The sequence below is a fragment of the Gobio gobio genome (assembly GCF_949357685.1).
Source record: "Gobio gobio genome assembly, chromosome: 8".
NCBI lineage: Eukaryota > Metazoa > Chordata > Actinopteri > Cypriniformes > Gobionidae > Gobio > Gobio gobio.
The window spans coordinates 21,458,709-21,479,713 of record NC_137114.1 but is presented as its reverse complement, the minus strand read 5'-3'; the positions used below and the strand labels follow the sequence as shown (position 1 = coordinate 21,479,713).

The following is a 21,005-nucleotide window of genomic DNA, read 5'->3' as shown; positions in this document are numbered from 1 at the left end:
ATATATGCACATTGTTTTATTAAACAAATATTTGTATTATACTATTTATATATTTTTTATATACAATTTCAAAATATACAATACAGCAATGGATGTAAGTTTGATACATACGAACATTTGTATTTATTTATTTATTAAACAAATATATTTATAGTTGTTTTGTGTGTGTGTTGGGTAAAATATTATTATTTGGAATATTTATGATTCAGGCTAGAAGTAAACCCTTTTTTTAGTGTTGCAAATAATATCATTATGGTTTATTCCATTCATTTATTATAACATTTCAGCGATTTAAACCATTTGAACAGACAAAATGAGCCTTTATGTTTATGTTGTATCAGGTTAAAATCCTTTTCCATACATGGATTTTTAACATCTAGCACACTGTTCATGTAAATTTGCATTATTGTAATGCCAAAATAACGAATATTTAATAATACAAATATTATACAATATTTAAATATAGTATTTTTAGTATTACTATATTAACAGGTATTTATTTATATCTGTAGTTCATGCTGGTTAAAATGATTGGATTGTAGTAGCCTGGTTTTTACTGTAATACTGTAAAAAATTAATAATGTAAGAATAAAGGCAATAAAAAAAGCATGGACACATTAGTATCGGTAATTTTATTGTTTTAATGCAAATAATTGCAAATAGGGAAGAAAAAAACCTCTTAATGGTCCCAGAATAGGCATCAAGGCTTTGAAACAAAATAATATATTGTTGTATTATTTTTTTGGTCTTGAATTTGGGGTGAAAAGCGACCTGAACCATGTTTCTTGTGACAGTCGCCAATTACGCTATTAAACCAAAGGGTTAAATGCTGTACGAATACCAGTCACGCGCTTCACGCCTGTTCTAGAAAACTCCATTACCCATCATGCAACGTCGCGGAGTGACGTCACGTCACAGTTTTCATCAGGAAGCGGAACCATAAAAGTTGTTTCCCCCTCGCCTTTGTTGTGTTAAACCCTCCGTTTTCTCATCTGAGCTCGGCTGTTCAGGTATCCTCCCAACTTCATTAAAACAATCGACCAGTTTACGGTTTTAGAGAAGGCAATCTGCCGTATGCGATCGGTTATTGTTTGCTCGCAGTCCAGTAATGCTGATTTGACTGAGGTGTAGGTTAGATGGGTTTTCATCTTAGTGCTCTGGTCATTTGGACTGTTTTCCAAGCAGTGTCTCAAGTGCATTCCTGATTAGATGGTTAGATTATATGACAAAGTTGTGACTGGGGCTTTAATGCATGATGTTTCGCAGTAATCTCCATTTCCCTGTAGCTGTAATCATGTGAATCACTGTGTTATGGCAGTACTGTTTTGAGGAGGCAGATGGCAGTATGTTTCAGGATATCGATCAGTTCTGGATTTATCAACGAACTCTTTTCTTCACAGAAACCCCACCGCCATCACAACAAACACCGACTCCACACTATGAATCTTGAACGTATTCCAAACGAAGAGAAGCTGAGCCTCTGCAGAAGATACTACCTATGTATGTTGTGACAATGGCATATCATGACACGTTTCGATGTTTTGTGTACGAGTGGTGTTGTTTTCAATGTGCTCATTTTTTTCCTCAGGTGGTTTTGCATTCCTCCCCTTTCTCTGGCTGGTTAATGTGATGTGGTTTTTCAAAGAGGCCTTTTTAAAACCTGCGTACACCGAACAACCACAGATCAAATCCTGTGAGTATGTGACACAATGGATGTCATGAGTCACATCTTTTCACGAGACTTGTGTTTTACCACATTGTTGTGGGTGATATTCTTCCTTACAACTCTTCCCGCAACCTGTTTTAAAATGTCTCTTAAAAAAAGTTTAAATTCAGATTTCAAGTCAGTGCAAAAAAACCAGAGACGAACTGGATGCTGTTCCCTCGCTGGAATTCTTGAGCCGATCGAGTTTGTGTGAACTCAAGTGTGTTTATATGCAAGCCTTGTTATACATTTAAGGGCATATTTTGAGTCCAGGAGTTAGTTGAGTCCATCAATCACTTGTATTAAATATAATGCTATATTTAAGCAATACGGTTTGAGAAATCATGCTTTATTGTGAATATAGTTCTGCATTATGGTGAGCATTGTTGCATCTATTAAAGGGATCGTTCACCCAAAAATGAAAATTAGCCCATAATTTACTCACCCTCAAGTCATTCTAGGTGTATATGACTTTCTTCTTTCAGACGAATACAATCGGAGTTATATTACAAAAGTCCAGGCTAATCCAAGCATTAGAATTGGATTAATAGTTGCTATGTTTTTGAAGTCCATAAAAACTGCATCTGCCTATCAAATAACTGCTCCACTCGGCTCTGGGGTGTAAATAAAGGCCTTCTGAGGCGGATCGACGCGTTTGTGTAAGAAAAATATCCATATTTAAAACTTTATCAAGTTAACTTTAACTTTTTTTGAACAGGGAAGGCGGTCGGCCGAAAGTTTACTTTATAAAGTTTTAAATATGGATATATTTTTTACACCAAGGCATCGATTCGCTTCAGAAGGCCTTTATTAACACCCCGGAGCCGCGTGGAGCAGTTATTTGACAGACAGATGCATTTTTTTTATGGACTTCAAAAACAGAGCAACTATAAATCACATTCTAAATGCTTGGATTAGCCTGCACTTTTGTAATATAACTCTGATTTTATTAGTCTGAAAGAAGAATGTCATATACACCTAGGATGACTTGAGGGTGAGTAAATTATGGGCTAATTTTCATTTTTGGGTGAACTATCCCTTTAAATGCAATGTTGCTACTATATAGTGAATATATTAACTGATCAAATGTAATGCAAGTTGCTTTGCATAAATGTACATAACACAATATTTTATTAAAACATTACGAGGTGGCCTTTATGGACAGTTTGCAGTGTATCACACAAGTGAGAATAGGTTATAGCAAGTAAGTACATTTTTATTTATAAAGCACATTTAAATTCAGCATACACTGACCAAAGTGCTGTACAAAACAATCATAAAATACATTAAAATAAAATAATAATAAAAATAACAATCAAAATTAGAATAAGAAAAAACGTTACTAATCCATAAATGAATAAGCAGGAAATGCTAAAACGTAAAGATGTGTCTTGAGTCTAGATTTAAAACAGAAACCGAAGGAGCACACTTAATGTCAGGTGGCAACTGATTCCATAATCGTGGAGCAGCAACTGCAAAGGCTCTGTCACCTTTCATTTTAAGTCGTGACTGTGGGACATATAAGAGAGCTTTATTGGCTGATCTGAGGGACTTAGGAGCTGAATTCAAATGAACAAGATCGGAGATGTAAGATGGGGCTTGTCCGTTAAGAGCTTTAAAAACAGTCAGCAAAATTTTGAATTGAATTCTAAAATAAAGAGGAAGCCAGTGAAGAGAAGCCAAGATTGGAGTGATATGATCACGTTTTTTTGCACTAGTTAACAGTCTGGCTGCTGCATTCTGAACCCTCTGTAAACGTGCCAACGAAGATTGAGGAAGACCATGGTATAAAGAATTAGAAATAGTCCAGCCGTGAAATTTCTCCAAATCTTAAAAAGGAAAGAGTTGATTTAAGTCTGGAAATTATTCTCAATCGATAGTAGCTGTTTTTAACAACTGAGCTAATTTGTTTTTCAAGACAAAGCTCAGAATCAAAAATAACACCTACATTTTTTGCATGAGACAACATGGAGTGAGATTGTCTAAGTAACTGACTATAGAGTTTCTGGTTTTGGAGGGACCAAAGATAATCACCTCAGTTTTTATGGCCTTTATTAAATATATATATTATTTAAAAAAAAGGTTTGCATATGTATTTACTTATCATATTTGATGCATAAGGCTTTTATGGCTCATAAAGTATGATATATATATAGGGGAGGAGGGGAAAGTAAGTGCCCAAAAAGTAAGATTGTGATGCTTGTAATGTAAATCAATGAGATCTTTATAACAGTATAGCAGACTTTTTGCATAAAATGCATATAGTTATCACTCTATATCTCCCAATAATATGTCTTTGTAAGATGATAAATGTTTAGTTTTATGATCATAGTTCTAGTTTTTATTGTGTGGAGCAAAAGATATAATGTGATGCAATACAACGATGATTGAGAAATGTACAAATAAACGTTCCTCAATAACTTGTATCATGTGATACTCACATTCGAACATGTATGGATATTCAAGTTAACTTAAAGGGTTAGTTCACCCAAAAATTAAAATTAGCCAATGATTTACTCACCCTCAAGCCATCCTAGGTGTATATGAATTTCTTCTTTCAGACGAATACAATCAGAGTTATATTAATAAATGTCCTGGCTCTTCCCAGCTTTATAATGGCAGCCCAAAATTTGAAGCCCAAAAAGTGCATCCATCCCTTCCAGGGCCGGCTCTAGCTCTTTGGTTGCCCTAGGCGAGATTGGGTTTTGCGCCCCCCCCCCCCCTTAATTGTTAAGCCCACCGGCAACTATAGTTGCCAGTGTATAGTTGTCATTTTCCTTCTGTAAGTATTTTTCTAGATATTTTCCATGTTTTATATCTTAATGACACACAAGCAGACAACCAAATAAAGGATTTCAAGAAAAAAAAAAAGTATTAATTTCCTTCCTGTCACATGAGACTGCCCACTTCCTACCCCTACTTCCAGGGAGCACAACGAAGGCAAACCCTCCCAAAGAAAGGATATTTTCATGTTACTAATAAGTATTTTTTGTTGACATATATCAACATAATCATGAAGGTCTCTAGAATCATCCAAACAAAACACATCTTACAACAGATCTATAGTTTTTTAGTATACTTAGTCAAACATAATACATTTGATTATGAATACAGATTGATCTGTTGAAAGCAGTTATTTTGATTTAGATGCTAAATGTTCTCCTCTTATACATATTTGACATTGAAGGGGTGCATAGGCTACAACATATTTGCCCACCGGCAACTATAGTTGCCACAGATTCAAATACGATTTTCAAGAAAAAATACAAAAACCTGGGGAAAATAAATGCAGGACATGCCATTCAGAAAAAAATTGGGCACAAATGGGTTAAGTATTTATAAAAACTATACAAACAAAAATGCTCCTATAGTTACTCCAAGACTTAAAAAGCTAATTATGACTTAAATGATACACTCTAATAAATTGCACATACAAAAATGTTACAAAGAACGTTGGAGGATATTTAACAAATTATGACTCAAACTATAGATGAACAAACAAAAAGGCTTTTATAGTCACTCCAACACTTAATCAAGAAAATTAAGACTTGAAGGATCAACTGCAATAAATTGTTCATACACAAATGCTAGAAAGAATGTTCAAGGATATTTACCAAATATTAACTCCATAAACAGTGCAAAAACTCTCTTAAGCACCTGTAAAGACACTTAAGCAAATTATGACCCATAAACTGGATTAACTATACCCTCTACAAACAAAAGTGCTATTATGGATACACTGTACTTACCACTACAAAATTAAAATATAAAAGTTCTTGTAGCTCTATCCCTATCTTAAATAATAAAAGATGAACAGTTGTTTCTGGCATTTCTATTCACCTTCAAAATTGACGCAGCATTAAAATTTGGCTCGTCTGGATTTCCTTATTGTCAGTGAAATGCGTAGTAATATGTAGATAACTAGCTAGCTAGTGATAGCTTAGTGACAGCAATAAAACGTCCAATGCCGTCCAATATTAGTTGATAATATCGATAATACGAAGTAAATTTATTTCGTTTGACACCTTTATGGCTGAGATGAGAAGACTTACCTCTATACTGGGCTTTCTTTTGATCATCTGCCTTTCTCTTTTTCCGTCCCTGTGCACTCGAGGGTTTAGACCGCTTCATTTTTGAAGAACGCGCCAGTGATGAGCACATGCCTGACCAACCGCCTGAACGCCTGTGTTCGACAATACTCACTATCAATTCAATCTAATAATCAGGTTAAGTAATTAAACGTGCGGCTGAGGGGGCGCCCAAGGATGATCATGTTTAATAAACAGTATGTTTTATTTCGCTTGTTTTAATTCTATGCTTAATGGGAAGTAAGTTTAAGGGCGCCACAAGAGGGCGCCTGGCTGCGCCCCCAACACATTTGTCGCCCTAGGCAACCGCCTAGCTCGCCTATAGCAAACGCCGGCCCTGATCCCTTCTAAACATACTCCACACATCTCTTTGGGGTTAATAAAGGCCTTCTGAAGCGAAGTGATGGGTTTGTATTAAAAAAAAAAATCCATATTTAATACTTTATAAAGTAAAATATCTAGCTGTCGCCAGACCACCTTCCTTATTCAACTTGCGCAGAAAGTGTAACGCCTCCCGCAGTTCAAAGTTGCATTTTTTTTGTGAGTTGAATACAGAAGGCGGTCTGGCGGAAGCTAGATGTTTTACTTTATAATGTGTTAAATATGAATATTTTTCTTACACAAACGCATCGCTTCAGAAGGTGGATTTTGTTTTTAATGGATGGTTGCACTTTTATAGGCTTCACATTTTGGGCTGTCATTATAAAGCTTGGAAGAGTCAGGACATTTAAAAAAATATATATAACTCCGATTGTATTCGTCTGAGAGAAGAATGTCATATACACCTAGGATGGCTTGAGGGTGAGTAAATCATTTTTCGTCATCGTCATTTTTGGCCGAACTATCCCTTTAAAGGGTATAGTTCACCCAAAAATGAAAATTAGCCCATAATTTACTCACCCTCAAGTCATTCTAGGTGTATATGACATCCTTCTTTCAGACGAATAAAATCAGAGTTATATTACAAAAGTCCAGGCTAATCCAAGCATTAGAATTGGATTCATAGTTGCTCTATTTTTGAAGTCCATAAAAAGTGCATCTGTCCGTCAAATAAAGTATAACGTGCTGCAAGCGGCTCCGGGGTGTTAATAAAGGCCTTCTGAAGCGAATTGACGCATTTGTGTAAGAAAAATATCCATATTTAAAACTTTATCAAGTAAACTTTTGGCCGAACACCTGAGGGTGAGTAAATCGTTTTTCGTCATCGTCATTTTTGGGTGATCTGTCCCTTTAAGTTGCTTCAGTCTAGTGTTAATTTTGAAATATTACAAACAATATTTAAAAAAAAATACACTTATGTTTACTTGATAAAAATCGTGATTTCACTGCAAAAAGACACGTAAATCATGAGCAAAGGGTTTTTAGAATTAAGAGGCCTTTTACTTGCTAAAAAAGAATCAATCGGGGGCCAGAAGGCATGTTGAAGATTGTGTATTTCTTTAGCAGTTTCATAATTTAGAGGCGTATCAGAAATGATATAGTAGCCTTTTATAGGGTTAAATACCATTATCCATGACTAGAGTTCACAGCTCACCGTGCTGTCCGTGACTGATGCATATGCGTTTCAGTGTTTGACATCTAGGATGTAATGTATACCGCTGCTTCTTCTGCCCTCAACAGATTTAAAGAAGTCAGCTCTGGGGCTTTTACTGTGGGTGGCCGTGCTGACGACGTGGATCACCATATTCCAGCATTTCAGAGCACAGTGGGGTGAGGTGGGAGATTACCTCTCCTTCACCATTCCGCTCGGCACAGCCTGATCAGATGCTTTACGATACCTCAGTTTTTTTTCTCCTCCCATCGACATGCTCCTTGGCTAATTTGACCACTGTCGTCACATAGAAGATAAACTGGATCTGTCTGGGAGTTGTGGTATTTTGTGAACTGATGAAGTCGTTTGTTGACCGAGTGAGATAATACCGACATGGATGCACAGAGTTAATTTCCAGCACTACTGCTACTACTTATTGCCTGTTCCTCCTTTTTATTAGTTTTAGCTGAGATGTTTATGATGTTATATTTCAGAACACATTCGTATTATCATCTCTCTGACCTCTGTCGATGCATTGAAAAGAATATATGACAAAAATAATCTCTGGACCAGACAGGTCCATCCAAAATAAAGTCTTCGGACTTTATTTTGCCAGTTGATATGACATGTAATTTTATTGTTCACGAAGAAAAAGGCCATTTGGTTTTTTTTGTTTTGTTTTCTGCTACATGTTAATCATTTGGATGGACAGTAAAAAAAAAAAAACTATTTTGTCCAAAAAGAAAAATTGTGTTTTGCACCATTCCAAATAAAATCCGAAAATTTCCTGCAAGTGTCACTGTCTTGTGAAATCATGTGAAATACAGAAATCTATGAAAATGAATTATTTAAATATGAATATAATATATAATCTAAAAATACACTTTTTCTAAGCTTGTAAGTTAAGAAGAGGCAGAATTTTACCACTTAAAGTTTTTTCTTTTTCTTTTCATATTTCTTTTTTTTGTCCAGTGGTGGGAGATTTTGGCCATTAACAAGCTAAAAATTTGTTAAAATTTACTTTATACCTTGTTTATGTCCTAGTGTGTGATCTCTTTAAAACTACTTTAAGCAGTATTTGTGTAATTGTATTATAAACATATAAATCATGATTATAAATATGAGAAACTGCATGGAATATTTGTACTTTATAAATGTGTTGCAAGGCAAGAAATCAGTGATGATAACCTTAACTAGAGCGAAAATATATATATTTTTTTAATATAAATGGATATACACTATATTCCCAAAAGTATTTAGCCTGCCTCCGCCCTCCTACGTATGTCCGCTCAATTATCATTTTCCTCCAGTACTCCATCTGGGATTGCGGTGTATTCTCTGGTTTCTCTGGTCAAATTTTAACCGGTCCAATCAGCAAACAGAGGGAGTGGCTGAGAACGATGACGTTGATGTCGTGCGCTAGATTGAAATGACATGCGTCACGACCAAACGTTAGCGATTGGTTATGGCAGATCCAGAGTGGCTCTGGGCAGATCCAATAGTTTTAAACTTCAAGTACCCGGCTACCCGCCTTCAAGGAAGTTAACGCTTGTCAATGGAGAGTGGCCAGACCAGTGCGCGTAGGGCACCACAAGAAAATGCTCTCAGCACCCCACCCCCCGCTCGCATTTTATGATGCCCGCAATTCGCGAACGCCGCGACCGCGGGCATCATAAAGTGATCACGCATAGGGCATCAAAATGGCCAGCGGCGATACTGGGCCAGACTCTGTACAAATCAAATGTATGAGAGTCTGGTAGGAACAGGCAAAAAAGTATTGGGAGTGGGACACCCCTCCAAATCACTGAATTCAGGTGTTCCAATCACTTCCATGGCCAAACGCGTATAACATCAAGCACCTAGGCATGCAGACGCTTCTACAAACATTTGGGTCGCTCTCAGGAGCTCAGTGAATTCAAGTGTGCTACTGTAATAGGTTGCCACCTGTGCAATAAGTCCATTCGTGAAATTTCCTCACTACTAAATATTCCACGGTCAACTGTTAGTGGTATTATAACAGAGTGGAAGCAATTGGGAACAACCGCAACTCAGCCACGTAAAATCACAGAGCGGGGTCAGCGCATGCTGAGGCGCACAGTGTGCAGAAGTCGCCAACTTTCAGCATAGTCAATAGCTACAGACCTCCAAACTTCGTGTGGCCTTCAGATTAGCTCTAGAACAGAGATTGAGAGAGCTTCATGGAATGGGTTTCCATGGCCGAGCATCTGCATCCAAGCTTTACATCACCAAGTACATCGGATGCAGATGTGTAAAGCACGCTGCCACTGGACTCTAGAGCAGTGGACACGTGTTCTCTGGAGTGACTAATCTTCGCTTTTCTGTCTGGCAAACCGATGGACGAGTCTGGGATTGGAGGTTGCCAGGAGAACGGTGCATTGCCTGACTGCACTCTGCCAAGTGTAAAGTTTGATGGAGAGGGATTATGGTGTGGGGTTGTTTTTCAGGGGTTGGGCTTGGCCCCTTAGTTCTAGTGAAAGGAACTCTTAATGCTTCAGCATACCAAGACATTTTGGACAGTTTAAAGCCCCTTACTTTGTGGGAATAGTTTGGGGATGGCCCCTTCCTGTTCCAACATGACTGCGCACCAGTGCACAAAGCAAGGCCCATAAAGACATGGATGAGCAAGTTTGGTGTGGAGGAACTTGACTGGCCTGCACAGAGTCCTGACCTCAACCCGACAGAAAACCTTTGGGATCAATTAGAGCGGAGACTGCAAGCCAGGCCTTCTCGTCCAACATCAGAGCCTGGCCTCACAAATGCGCTTCTAGAAAAATGGTCAAAAATTCCCATAAACACACTCCTACAATCAAAAAAAAAAAAGGTTCTATATGACACCAAAAATATTCTTCAGCGGTTCTTCAGAGGTGCTATATAGCACCTTAGTCAAAGAACCAGTGAAGAACCGCTGAAGAACCACTGAAGCACCAAAATTGGTGTTATATAGCACTAAAAAAAGGTTCCCCTATGATTACGAGCCAAGAACCATTTTTGGTGCCATATAGAACCTTTTTTTTTTTTTAAGAGTGTAAACCTTGTGGAAATCTTTCATATACACTCTAAAAAAAAAAGGTTCTATATGGCACCAAAAATGGTTCTTGGCTCATAATCATAGGGGAACCTTTTTAAGTGCTATAGCACCAATTTTGGTGCTTCAGTGGTTCTTCACCAGTTCTTCAGAGGTTCTTCACCGGTTCTTTGACTAAGGTGCTATATAGCACCTCTGAAGAACCACTGAAGCACCAAAATTGGTGCTATATAGCACAAAAAAAGGTTCCCCTATGATTATGAGCCAAGAACCATTTTTACGAGCCTTTTTTTTTTAGAGTGTAGAAGAGTTGAAGCTGTTATATGCAAAGGGTGGGCCAACTCCATGTAAAGGCAGGGGTCCCGAAACTTTTGGCCAAACTTTTTTGCAAGTGCAATGTTGAAAAAAGTCTATAATGCATTCATCAGCCACCCATTTTCCATTTTTAGAGCTTGTTGAGAGTGGAAAATGAAAGCATCAAATGACCAAGAGGGTTCTAGCAAAATCCACACGATGAGCGAATTCCCTTGTTCTCTTGCTTACTAATCAACACAGCTTGCAATCATTTTAAACCCACTGCATACCAGACTCTGTAATATCGACGCATGAAGCCTTTGTCTCATGTGTAACCCCTTACAGGCGCCTATTATGAAATTCGATCCAACTTTTGAGTGAACACTAAGCCCCTTGTGGATCTTCATGGGTGCTGTTTTTAGTCGCCTATAGCAAGTGCACAAACAGAAAGTTCTGCTTCTGCTACCAGCGGATGGCAACAGCAGAAGGGCATGTTATCCTCAGCCCCAATGACTTGCACTCCTGCCAGAACACAGTGGTCATGTTTTAAATCCAAGGACCAGAAAGTACCTGTTATAAGCCATGTGGTCATTAGAAAGTTGATGACGGTCCATGTGTAGAAGATGTCCTTAGAAATGAGTTGTGAATTATTCTGTTGTTGGAGGTCAGCAGTAGGACCAAGTGTTTAGTGTGACATAATAATGTTAACATGAATCCATTGGACAGGACAGATTTAAAATCTTTGAACAGACTTGTCAAAATGTGTAGATTTTGCTGCCTTCTACTGAAAGACATCTCCCGTAATGTATCAGGCCCAAATTTCTTTCCATCATTAGCTCAGGACTTTTTTAATAGATGTGTTTACTCTTTAGGTTTTGTATTATGTAATGGCATTCAACGTGTTACTTGATAAACAGACTAATAGCGATGTGGCATCGTGCATTTCTTAGGAATGCCTGCCAACCACATTTCTCATTAACACTGAGATAGAAAATGCCACCGATTGGCAGCGGGTGTGTCCATTTAATATTGCAGAATACGTATATTTCAGGTTCTGGAATAGCCATATGAGCCTCAGGTTAAAGTATTTTAATACTATTTGAATAAAAATAACATTATTTACATTATAATTTCAGGTTAAATTTAATTGCATATTAGCTTGTGTATAGGAGCTGTAAGGAGAAAATCACTAACATAATTATGGGTTTAAAAAAAAAAAAAAAATTGGTACACTAACCATAATTAAACCCTGGTATTCGAAGTAAAACTGTGGTTATACAAACGGTAATCAATCTGCCAAAAACAACAACAACAACAACAACATGGTTAGGCTACACTTTTACTACAATAAAACCATGATTCATTTCCGTAAGCTACACCGTGCAGACAAACAACAATGCAAATGTGAGCTTGTAATAGCCTATAGATTTGAGTCGAATGTCTAATTATACAAATGTGTGTTATCTACAGTAGTGTTTTATTGTTTAATATTCGACATTTGGATTTTTTTTTCTGTCTCTGCACGACCATATTTGGCGCCCCAACGCAAAAATGCGTATAAAAGACCACATGAAAAAATACTATAGTAGGCTATCCTACAGTAAAATTAGGCTACGCTAGTAAAAACTTAAAGTGTTTTTGAACCGTACTATAGTAAATATACTACAGTAAATTAACAAAGTGTAGTAAATACTTTACTACAATTTACTGTAGTATCTTTACTATGGTTAAAAAAAAAAACTATAGGCTACTAGAGTAATTTTACTATAGTTTTTTTCATGTGGGTGCACTTTTGTGATGTACTCGCGAAATATAAAAGATAATGACAAAAAAAAGATTAAAAAAAAATAATAATGATGACAACTCGTCTGTTATCGATGTGCCGACCGACACGAAAACGCACTACCAGCCGGTCGTGTTGCTCGAGCAACCGCGGGGTATTTTTTTTTTTTTTGTGGTTACTGAAAGTGCTTGAAAACTATGCTGAAATGTATAATCTCATAATGGAAGAAATAATACATATTTTTAAGACCCCTCTTTTTACTGTTTGATCCTCACGTGCTGTGTCATGTGGATAAATATGACCATAGCAGTTTGCACTCTTTCCTACTTATTTATAGCCGGACACCTCACCATACACACACATATAACGACCCTTCGACATTGAATAGTCGCACATTCACTTTTTCAATGTCTCTCTTTGCTTAATATAAAACAGCCAAGGTGATGACAGAGAAGGGAAACATGACTTGAATGAAGACCATCGTGTTCCCCATGAACGAAATATTACATAAGGTGGATATGGGAATAAGGGGAGGGGTTAAATCCCACTCCTGTCATTGGCATTCCATAACAACAAATGCAGCTTTAAAACACATTTGGTGCTCCGTGATTAAGTATCTCAGATCTCTGACAGCACCATCAATCCACTTATTTACGGCATTTGTTTAGAGGGAGAGCTCATGTGAAGGGGCGGCGTTTAAAGCCTAGATATAAATATCCAAGGAACTAACTTGAAGAGCAACAGTTTTTCTAACAGCTTTCTTCTCAAGAGTTGCGCAGCAACTAGACTCCCATTTAATAACCAAGCAGTCACACACTCTGAATTTTCTGAAGCAGTATTTGGCTATTTGGTGGTGGTTATTTTTCCACATTTATCCGAAAAGAATGGACATCGACTTGCCTCCTTCTCTTCCTGTGAGCGGTATCCCATGGGACAGGGTTCTCCCGCCATTATTCCCCCGGTTGAACGGGACGATTGGACCTTACTCATGGACACCGACTGAACTATTAATCCCGGTTTCCGAACACACAGGAGCAGCACAGGTAACTTAGAGTAGTAATATTGTTTCTTAAACAACTTCATCACGGTATTCGCGATAATAGTAACGTTACGTGGTGACTTAGATGCAACGGTCATAAATCACACACTTTATTAAAGTAAATAGAAAAATAAATGAATTAAAATGTGTTTTACATTAGATAAATTCATTACATTTGACAAAACTACAAACACTTCTTTACTATGACAAATATACTTGTTGATAAATTGCTCTACACTTAAAGTAAATAAACTATTTCAATTAAGTTATTATAAAATAAATTATATGAAAATTTTGTAACAGGACAAGTGGTAATAAAAATATAAAGCTTTAAAGTCTATAAAAATAAGTATGTTGCCGTTATAAGAAATGCCAAAATTTGGATGAAAAAAATTCTAAATTTTCTGGAATTAAAAATGTACTGGCAATTTATTCAATTCATTTTCTTTTCAGGTTACCTGTGATCACAACGGATTTACTGTGCAAGTTGATGTGAAACACTTCAGTCCCGAGGAGCTGCTGGTTAAAGTGGTTGGAGATTATGTTGTGGTTGAGGGAAAACATGAACAAAAAAAGGTAAGATACCCAGCGGCTTCTTTTTCTTTTTACGGTAACGCGGACATATTAACATGCATTAGGAGGATTATCAGATGTTACCCCTGCAATAAAACACTCTGTACTGGACATTTGAGACATGACTTTTAAGAGCATGAAAGATGATATATGTGTTTGTTCAAATCCTAGGATGGTTCAGGACTGGTGACACGTCAGTTTAACCGGCGATACCGGATCCCAAATGGAGTGGACATCATGGCACTGGAATCGGCCATGTCACCGGAAGGAATGCTAGTAATCTCGGCACCTCTGACACAAGGAGACAATTCCAGACTGTTAAATCACACCGGATCGTGATGTGAACACACACACACACACACACACACACACACACACACACACACACACACACACACACACACACACGCACACGTTTGGAATCTTTGCACTCTTAAAATGTTAATGCAAGGCATTTAAAGTGCTTATCTTTTCGGTTTCTCATAAAATGCAATGGTAAAAAGACCAAAACAGACTTGCTTCCTCTCACTCCCCCTTGTGGCGGTGTACTACTCAAACATCTATTTCTAAACATACTTGATTCCAAGCCAACAAGACGACTGGATCACATTTTCTTTACACTTGCTGTCGGTTTAGCACACAGCCTGCAATAGTCCGCACGTTAACAAGGCTTATACAGTGTCAAACATACAAACCCATTATTTTGTTTCGCATTACGTCACACTTGCTCACTCACAAAATTGCACAGACTATTCAGCTAATCTTGATAGGCTATGTTGGGATTGTACATATTTTTAAAATTGAAATAATTATGTTATCATTTTGTTCATCTAATATTTGTGTGATGTACAGTTTGAATAATAAATACAATGTAGCACTTGTGTATTTGCAAAGGTCTTTATTTAGAAATACATGTTTGAATCCACAACATAAAACAGCATAAATAAATAAACATGATAATGTGTTCGACACATATTGCATCTTTGATATATTAAGCGGGTGCCTCAGAGCTGCTGGATCATCATGTCAACCTCACTGGAAAATAAAATAAAAATTGGTAAAAGTCACTAAAGACGCAGTAATTCACCAATGCAGATTTGTGTAAGTATGTCCAACCATATTGTTGGGGAAAGTTACTCTAAAAAGTAATGCGTTACAATATTGCGCTACTCCGTAAAAATGTACTTACTTATTATGGAAAGTAATGCACTACGTTACTTTTGCATTACTTTTCTTCACCTGGGCTGGGCTTGCTTGATTTAAAAAAAAATAAATAAATAAATGAAAATCTATTTTTGGCAAATGTAAAAGCCCATTCACACCAAAAGTGAAATGAATAAGCCTCAGGCTGAAGAAAACGCAATATCACATCTGTACAGTAGAGGTCGCAGCTCGACTAACTTTTCAGCTATGCTGCTATTCTGGATTGCAGAAGAATAAAACACATGTAGCATCTGGACCAATCAGACACACACAAATTATTCATTATATTTAATGAATAATCCAGCAAACTCACTCTCCAAACAAAGGTCTGTGAACCATCCCCCAAAACTGCAACTGACTTCCCAAATGGAGCTCTGGTTACTGATAAGGTTTATGACCCAAAGGAATTTACTTAATTCTCGTCACTTAATAAACCCTTTTAATCCTATATATTCATATATAACCACTTGAGAAATGTACAAACATGTATCCAATTTTCCCCATCTCATGACTTTCCTTTTATAGGGTTTGGCCTATATATTAATTCAGAATTGCACACTATGGTTAACTAAAATCACGTTTGGTATCCATGAACTCCAATTTTCATCCCCTATTTGTTAATTTACATTATATTTGGCTAACTCTGTGACACATTAGTATTTTAAGAATCTTCTCTCAAACACCCAATCAAATGCCCTGCTTGAGGACAAAGTATAGTAAAATTTCCCTCCAAAGGAACATTATTGGCTCACACACCTCCAGAGGGTGTGACATCTTCACACTTTAAAAGATCACTGATCATAAGATCAACCAAGTTTTCCCCGTTTTCCTAAGAAATTTCTGATGTAAAGATGATGCTGAGCTAGAAGTCTTCTAAGGATCCTTAAGTTTGTGCCAGGCTGCGGCCTTGTCTTTCCATTCACCAAAGATACTCTCACTCCAACTGGTTCGCTCTCCTCGAGACAACATCAGCAAAGCCTCAAAAAATTTCATCAGGACAGTTTAATTCAAATGGGGTGTGAAGGGTGTTAGAACTAAACTGATGGTTTGCTCAAGGCTGTTGATGTGCTGAATTTCAAACAACGCTATAACTTCTTGCTTTCCTGTATTCTGCTTCAGCTCTCTTCCCATTGCTAAACTGAATGCATGTGTGTGTGTGTGTTAGAGTAGTTTAAGTGTTTAGTCTAGTTAATAAAGTCTTGTTCACGTCACACGTAAAGTTGTCCATGTTTCATGCTCATATACTGGAGTCCCTAATTATGCAGATTTTGACTACATGCTCTGAGTAATACTGTACAGTAAGAAAGATATTTCCCATACCCTGGAAATGAACATTTAGAATGAATTAACAATTAACTTAAGTTTTCGCTGGACAAATAGGTTAGTTGATTTTAATATTATTAATTCACTTTTCACTTTTTTTGAGCTAATTTGCTACAGAGAAGAAATTTCAACACTCAATTTCCTTATTGGTACAACACCTTTGCACTTACTCACGATTTCTCTCAACATGGGGACAGGAGAGCTTTCAGTCAAATCAATGGAAAGTAATTTGCGTTACTTATTTAAAATGGTAACTCAGATATCCTATTGTAAATTTAAAAGCAATGCGTTACTTCCCTAGTTATTTGAAAAAAGTAATCTGATTATGTAACTCGCGGTTTACTTGTAATGTGTTACCCCAAAAATGTGTCTAATAGATAAAGCATAGATATTCTCACCAAAGTTTTTCCTTCACCCATTTCCTTTGCTGTCTGAGGACTTGCAACAAAGGATCGTCTTCAAACTCCTGCCCATCTGAGTCTGTTATGTAAGATATGTGATATCAGGATAAGGGAAGAATGAAAAGAAAAAAAAAACTTGTTTCTATATTTATATTCACTACCATTCAAAAGTTTTTTTTAAAAGAAAATTACATTTAAAAATAAAAAAGACAGTAAACACGGTCACAATTAAATACTGTTCTTTTATACTTTTTATACATCAAAGAATCCTGAAAAAAAAAAAAAAAAAAAAATGTATATATTATATATATATATATATATATATATATATATATATATATATATATATATATATATATATATATATATATAATATAAATAAATAAATATATTAATTAAGCATTTCAACAGTGATAAGAAATGTTTCTTGAGCATCAAATCAACACTGAAGACTGGAGTAATTGCTGCTAAAAGTTCAGCTTAGCCATCACAGGAAATTATTAAATTATAAAATATATTAAAATAGAATAATATGGAAGCTTGTTTCTGTCACAGAATAAAAAAAAATAGATATATTTCACAATTGTTTCTCGCAATTCTGATTTTTTTTCCCTCACAATTGCGAGTTTCTCTCTCAATTCTGACTTTATATCTCGCAATTGTGAGAAAAAAAAAAGTTAGAATTGCAAGTTGTAAACTCACAATTGTGAGATAAACAGTCACAATTATCTTTTAAAATGTTTTTTTTTTCTGTGGTGGAAACAAGCTTCCATTGAAAACATATTTTAAATTGTAATAATATATTTAAATATTAGGCTACTGTTTTATTGTATGTTTGAATAAATGCAGAGTTTAATTGGTGAGCATAAGAGACCCATTTCAAAAACATTAAAAGTAGTGTTTATTAGGGCTGGACCAGAATATTCGAATATTCGTTCGATGGGTTGGTATTCGATTTTCAAATTTGTGATTCGAATATTCGTTGTTGTTGTTTTTTTCGTGAACACCTGGCATCCCGCTCAAAACGGCTCTCATTCGCGCTTACATATGTTTACACTATAAAATCACTATAAAATACAATACTTTTTTTCAATTATCTTATAGCCAAGCCATTTTAATAGCCTCGTTATACTTAATAAATATATTTGCTTCTTCTTAGTGTTCTTCTTCTTAGTGTTCAGTGCACCAGAGCGCACAACTGCACAAGCTTATGTGGCAGAAGCCATGTCTGAGCTTGCATTTTGGGTTAAACTGCATTCGTTTGACATTGTGGAAAATAGAATAATATAATCAAAATGTATTATCCTTTTTATACGTTAGGGATGTGACGGTGAAAGAATATTCCCTCAGCGTTTCCCTCAATGCTGCTTGTGCGCTGAGCGGCTGAACGCATGCAGCTCTGCGCCGCGTTTACTTTCGGTTTGCCAATTCAGGGGCGGGTTGCTTGAATTGTGGGTTTATTAGCTATTATTCTATAATGAAAAACATAGCAACAAAACAGTACAATGACAAACTCCCTTAAGTAGGCGCTTTTACATCGCTTTAAAACCAAATATTCCGCGATCATCTTGTAATTTAGCTCCTCGCTCTCGTGTAGAATATGATCTGACTGCTGCTGCTGATGTGCTGAGACGGCCGTTAGTTTGGCTCCAGTGGCACGTTCAGTTTTTTAATTGTAGTTAGTCTTAGACCCTAGCCTGGCCGTGTCCTACAGCTTACCAAAACTATCCGAGTCCCGTGATTTTTTATTTTTTATTTTATTTTTTTATCCTCCCTATTAGGCCTACACATCGTTCCAGCCATTAAAATAGTTCAGTTTTGTTTTTAATGTCAAAGTAGTTATATTTTGTTTCGTTTCTTTATTAAGTTAATTTAGAAAAATGTTTAAAGCATTTTTTTGTTTGTTAAATTAAAGTTTTAGTTGTTTTAAAGTAATGACCAAGCGGACAGCAGCTGACAGTGAGTTAACCGCATGTTGGATCAATTTAGCCTCTCAAATCAACACTGGACTTGTCTTACTTGTAATGAAATCCATAGATATAAAACACTTCAAGCATCACAATGTTGGTTTAAACATTTAGCCTACTATCACCACCACCACCACAGTAAAAAGGCATTTTTGACAAGCTGAGGCTGATGCTGCTCGCAATGGCGCAAATGAAACAAATAAAATGAAGTGACGTGACGTGTTTTTTTAATTAATTAATTTATTTTTTATTTAATTTGTTTTTTTATTTTAGTGCCATATAGAACCTTTTTTTTTTATTAAACATTCCTCCCTATTACACATTGTTGCAGCCATTAAAATAGTTCAGTTTTGTTTTTAATGTCAAAGTAGTTATATTTCGTTTTGTTTCTTTATTAAGTTAATTTAGAAAAATGTTTAAAGCATTTTTTTGATTGTTAAATTAAAGTTTTCCTTTTTTTAAGTAACGACCAAGCGGACTGAGTGAGTTAACAACACATGTTTGATCCATTTATCCTCTTAAATCCAGCCTGGTCTCATTGATCAACACTTAACTTGTCTTGCTTATAATACTTTTTTTTTTTTGAGGAAACGTGTTCAAAAAGAAATAAATAAAAATTAGGCTGGTTGTCTTAACTTACACCTCTCCACAAAATTAATATAAATCCGATCTTCAATTCTTGCACTATATGCACATTTAACGGAGTTCATGTCAACGAAAGCAACAGATATGAGCTGCATTATAGGCTATTCATCAGCTCATTTCAAGATCAAAGACCGCAATATCAGAACGAGTGACCTAAGCACTGTAAGAGCATTGAGTCTCATTAATGAAGATGATTGTGTTTTTGAGCATCTAAGAGGTTCGGCAGTTTGCGTGTTGGCTTGCTTTACTCATTTGCGGCAATACTCTAAACACTGTGAGCCATCTTGACAGTCGTGTTGTCATAGTCTCATGTTAGTCTCATGTTGTTTCCACCAGCGCTGCACACCTCACCTCATTGTTTCTTTTCATTAATGAATGTCTAAAATATAAAATTAAGGAAAAAGCCTGCGTTTGAGGTATGACGTGAAAATGGGCCCGAAGCCCGGCCCCAGGGGCAGAAATAGGGGCTCTTAGTCTGTTCTATAACTGAACAGAATTATTTTTACTAGCTACTATAATATATCAAAACTGGGACGTAACAGATCTGTGCGTTTTGTATCACTAGTTCATTGCCCGTTCGCGGAGCATAAAAGCCCTGCCCGCGTGAGGCTCGCCGCTTCTCCAGATTCCAGCCTTTATTAGAGAGAAGGATATGTTCAGCTCCTTCCCTCCGAAGCTTCGAATATTCGATGTTGATCACTACCAAAGCCTCGAAGCTCAAAAAATGGTATTCGGACCAGCCCTAGTGTTTATAATAAAAAATGTATTTATAAATATATTAAAACATAAAAATAAAGCATTCAACAACTTGGAAATGTTTTTCATTTTGTCATTTTCTTACAATATGTACTACCATTCTTATAAGTTCAAGCTACATTGCATTCTGTTGTTCGAAGCACACTCTGATGGGCCAGTCGTGCAATTTATAACAGGTTCAGGCTAAAACACTCAACTCCTGTTAAATACACATTGTCATTCAGTTTTACAGCTAGTGCATGAGGTTGTCCTACCTTCTGCATCCTGCATGAGTTGATCTATGACCTCCAAGGGTTGCTGCGCACCAGAATAAGAGGCAGCAGGGGATTGTGGGGGTGGAGGTGGGGTATATGCTGGGGAATCTGAAGAACTTGGAGTCTCGGCAAAAAGCACCTCAGAGACAACCTGTCAATGTCAAGGAAAGCATTTTACTATTTGGTAGTCTGTTTCACAAGAACAAACAGCTAGTTGGTTATTATGGCAAAATAAATGTCTTGATAACTAGCTGGCTATTTTATAGGCTGGGTTGAAAATATTGATATCTCGATTTTAATTGATTCTCATTTTGATGAATTGATATGGACTCTTAAATCTCAAGAATCAATCTGTGAGTCTTCTGCTGCTTTCAGTTGATGCGTGACCAAAACTTAA

The 21,005-nt window shown here is 36.5% G+C and overlaps 3 protein-coding genes across 4 annotated transcripts in view; 2 read left to right on the top strand and 1 right to left on the bottom strand.

Moving 5' to 3' along the window:
• Positions 1 to 896: 896 nt before the first annotated feature.
• On the top strand, positions 897 to 8,447 carry psenen (presenilin enhancer, gamma-secretase subunit). Its single transcript, XM_079824452.1, has 4 exons — positions 897 to 1,010; positions 1,401 to 1,500; positions 1,589 to 1,693; positions 7,414 to 8,447. Exons 2-4 carry the CDS (start codon positions 1,440 to 1,442, stop codon positions 7,551 to 7,553), a joined length of 306 nt encoding a protein of 101 aa, XP_079680578.1. The 5' UTR covers positions 897 to 1,010; positions 1,401 to 1,439; the 3' UTR covers positions 7,554 to 8,447.
• A 4,552-nt stretch (positions 8,448 to 12,999) lies between these two features.
• On the top strand, positions 13,000 to 14,940 carry hspb6 (heat shock protein, alpha-crystallin-related, b6). Its single transcript, XM_079823676.1, has 3 exons — positions 13,000 to 13,490; positions 13,940 to 14,062; positions 14,231 to 14,940. The coding sequence occupies exons 1-3, from the start codon at positions 13,332 to 13,334 to the stop codon at positions 14,396 to 14,398; spliced, it is 450 nt and encodes a 149-aa protein (XP_079679802.1). The 5' UTR covers positions 13,000 to 13,331; the 3' UTR covers positions 14,399 to 14,940.
• Positions 14,941 to 14,946: 6 nt separating this feature from the next.
• Positions 14,947 to 21,005, bottom strand: part of proser3 (proline and serine rich 3) — a 20,043-nt gene continuing 13,984 nt past the window's right edge. For both annotated transcript variants that reach the window (XM_079823649.1, XM_079823650.1), the window contains exons 12-14: positions 20,609 to 20,759; positions 16,984 to 17,065; positions 14,947 to 15,094 (exon numbers count right to left, since the gene is read on the bottom strand). In XM_079823649.1, coding sequence (XP_079679775.1) covers positions 15,064 to 15,094; positions 16,984 to 17,065; positions 20,609 to 20,759 — 264 coding nt within the window. In that variant the 3' untranslated portion in view covers positions 14,947 to 15,063. The remainder of the gene's footprint in view (positions 15,095 to 16,983; positions 17,066 to 20,608; positions 20,760 to 21,005) is intronic.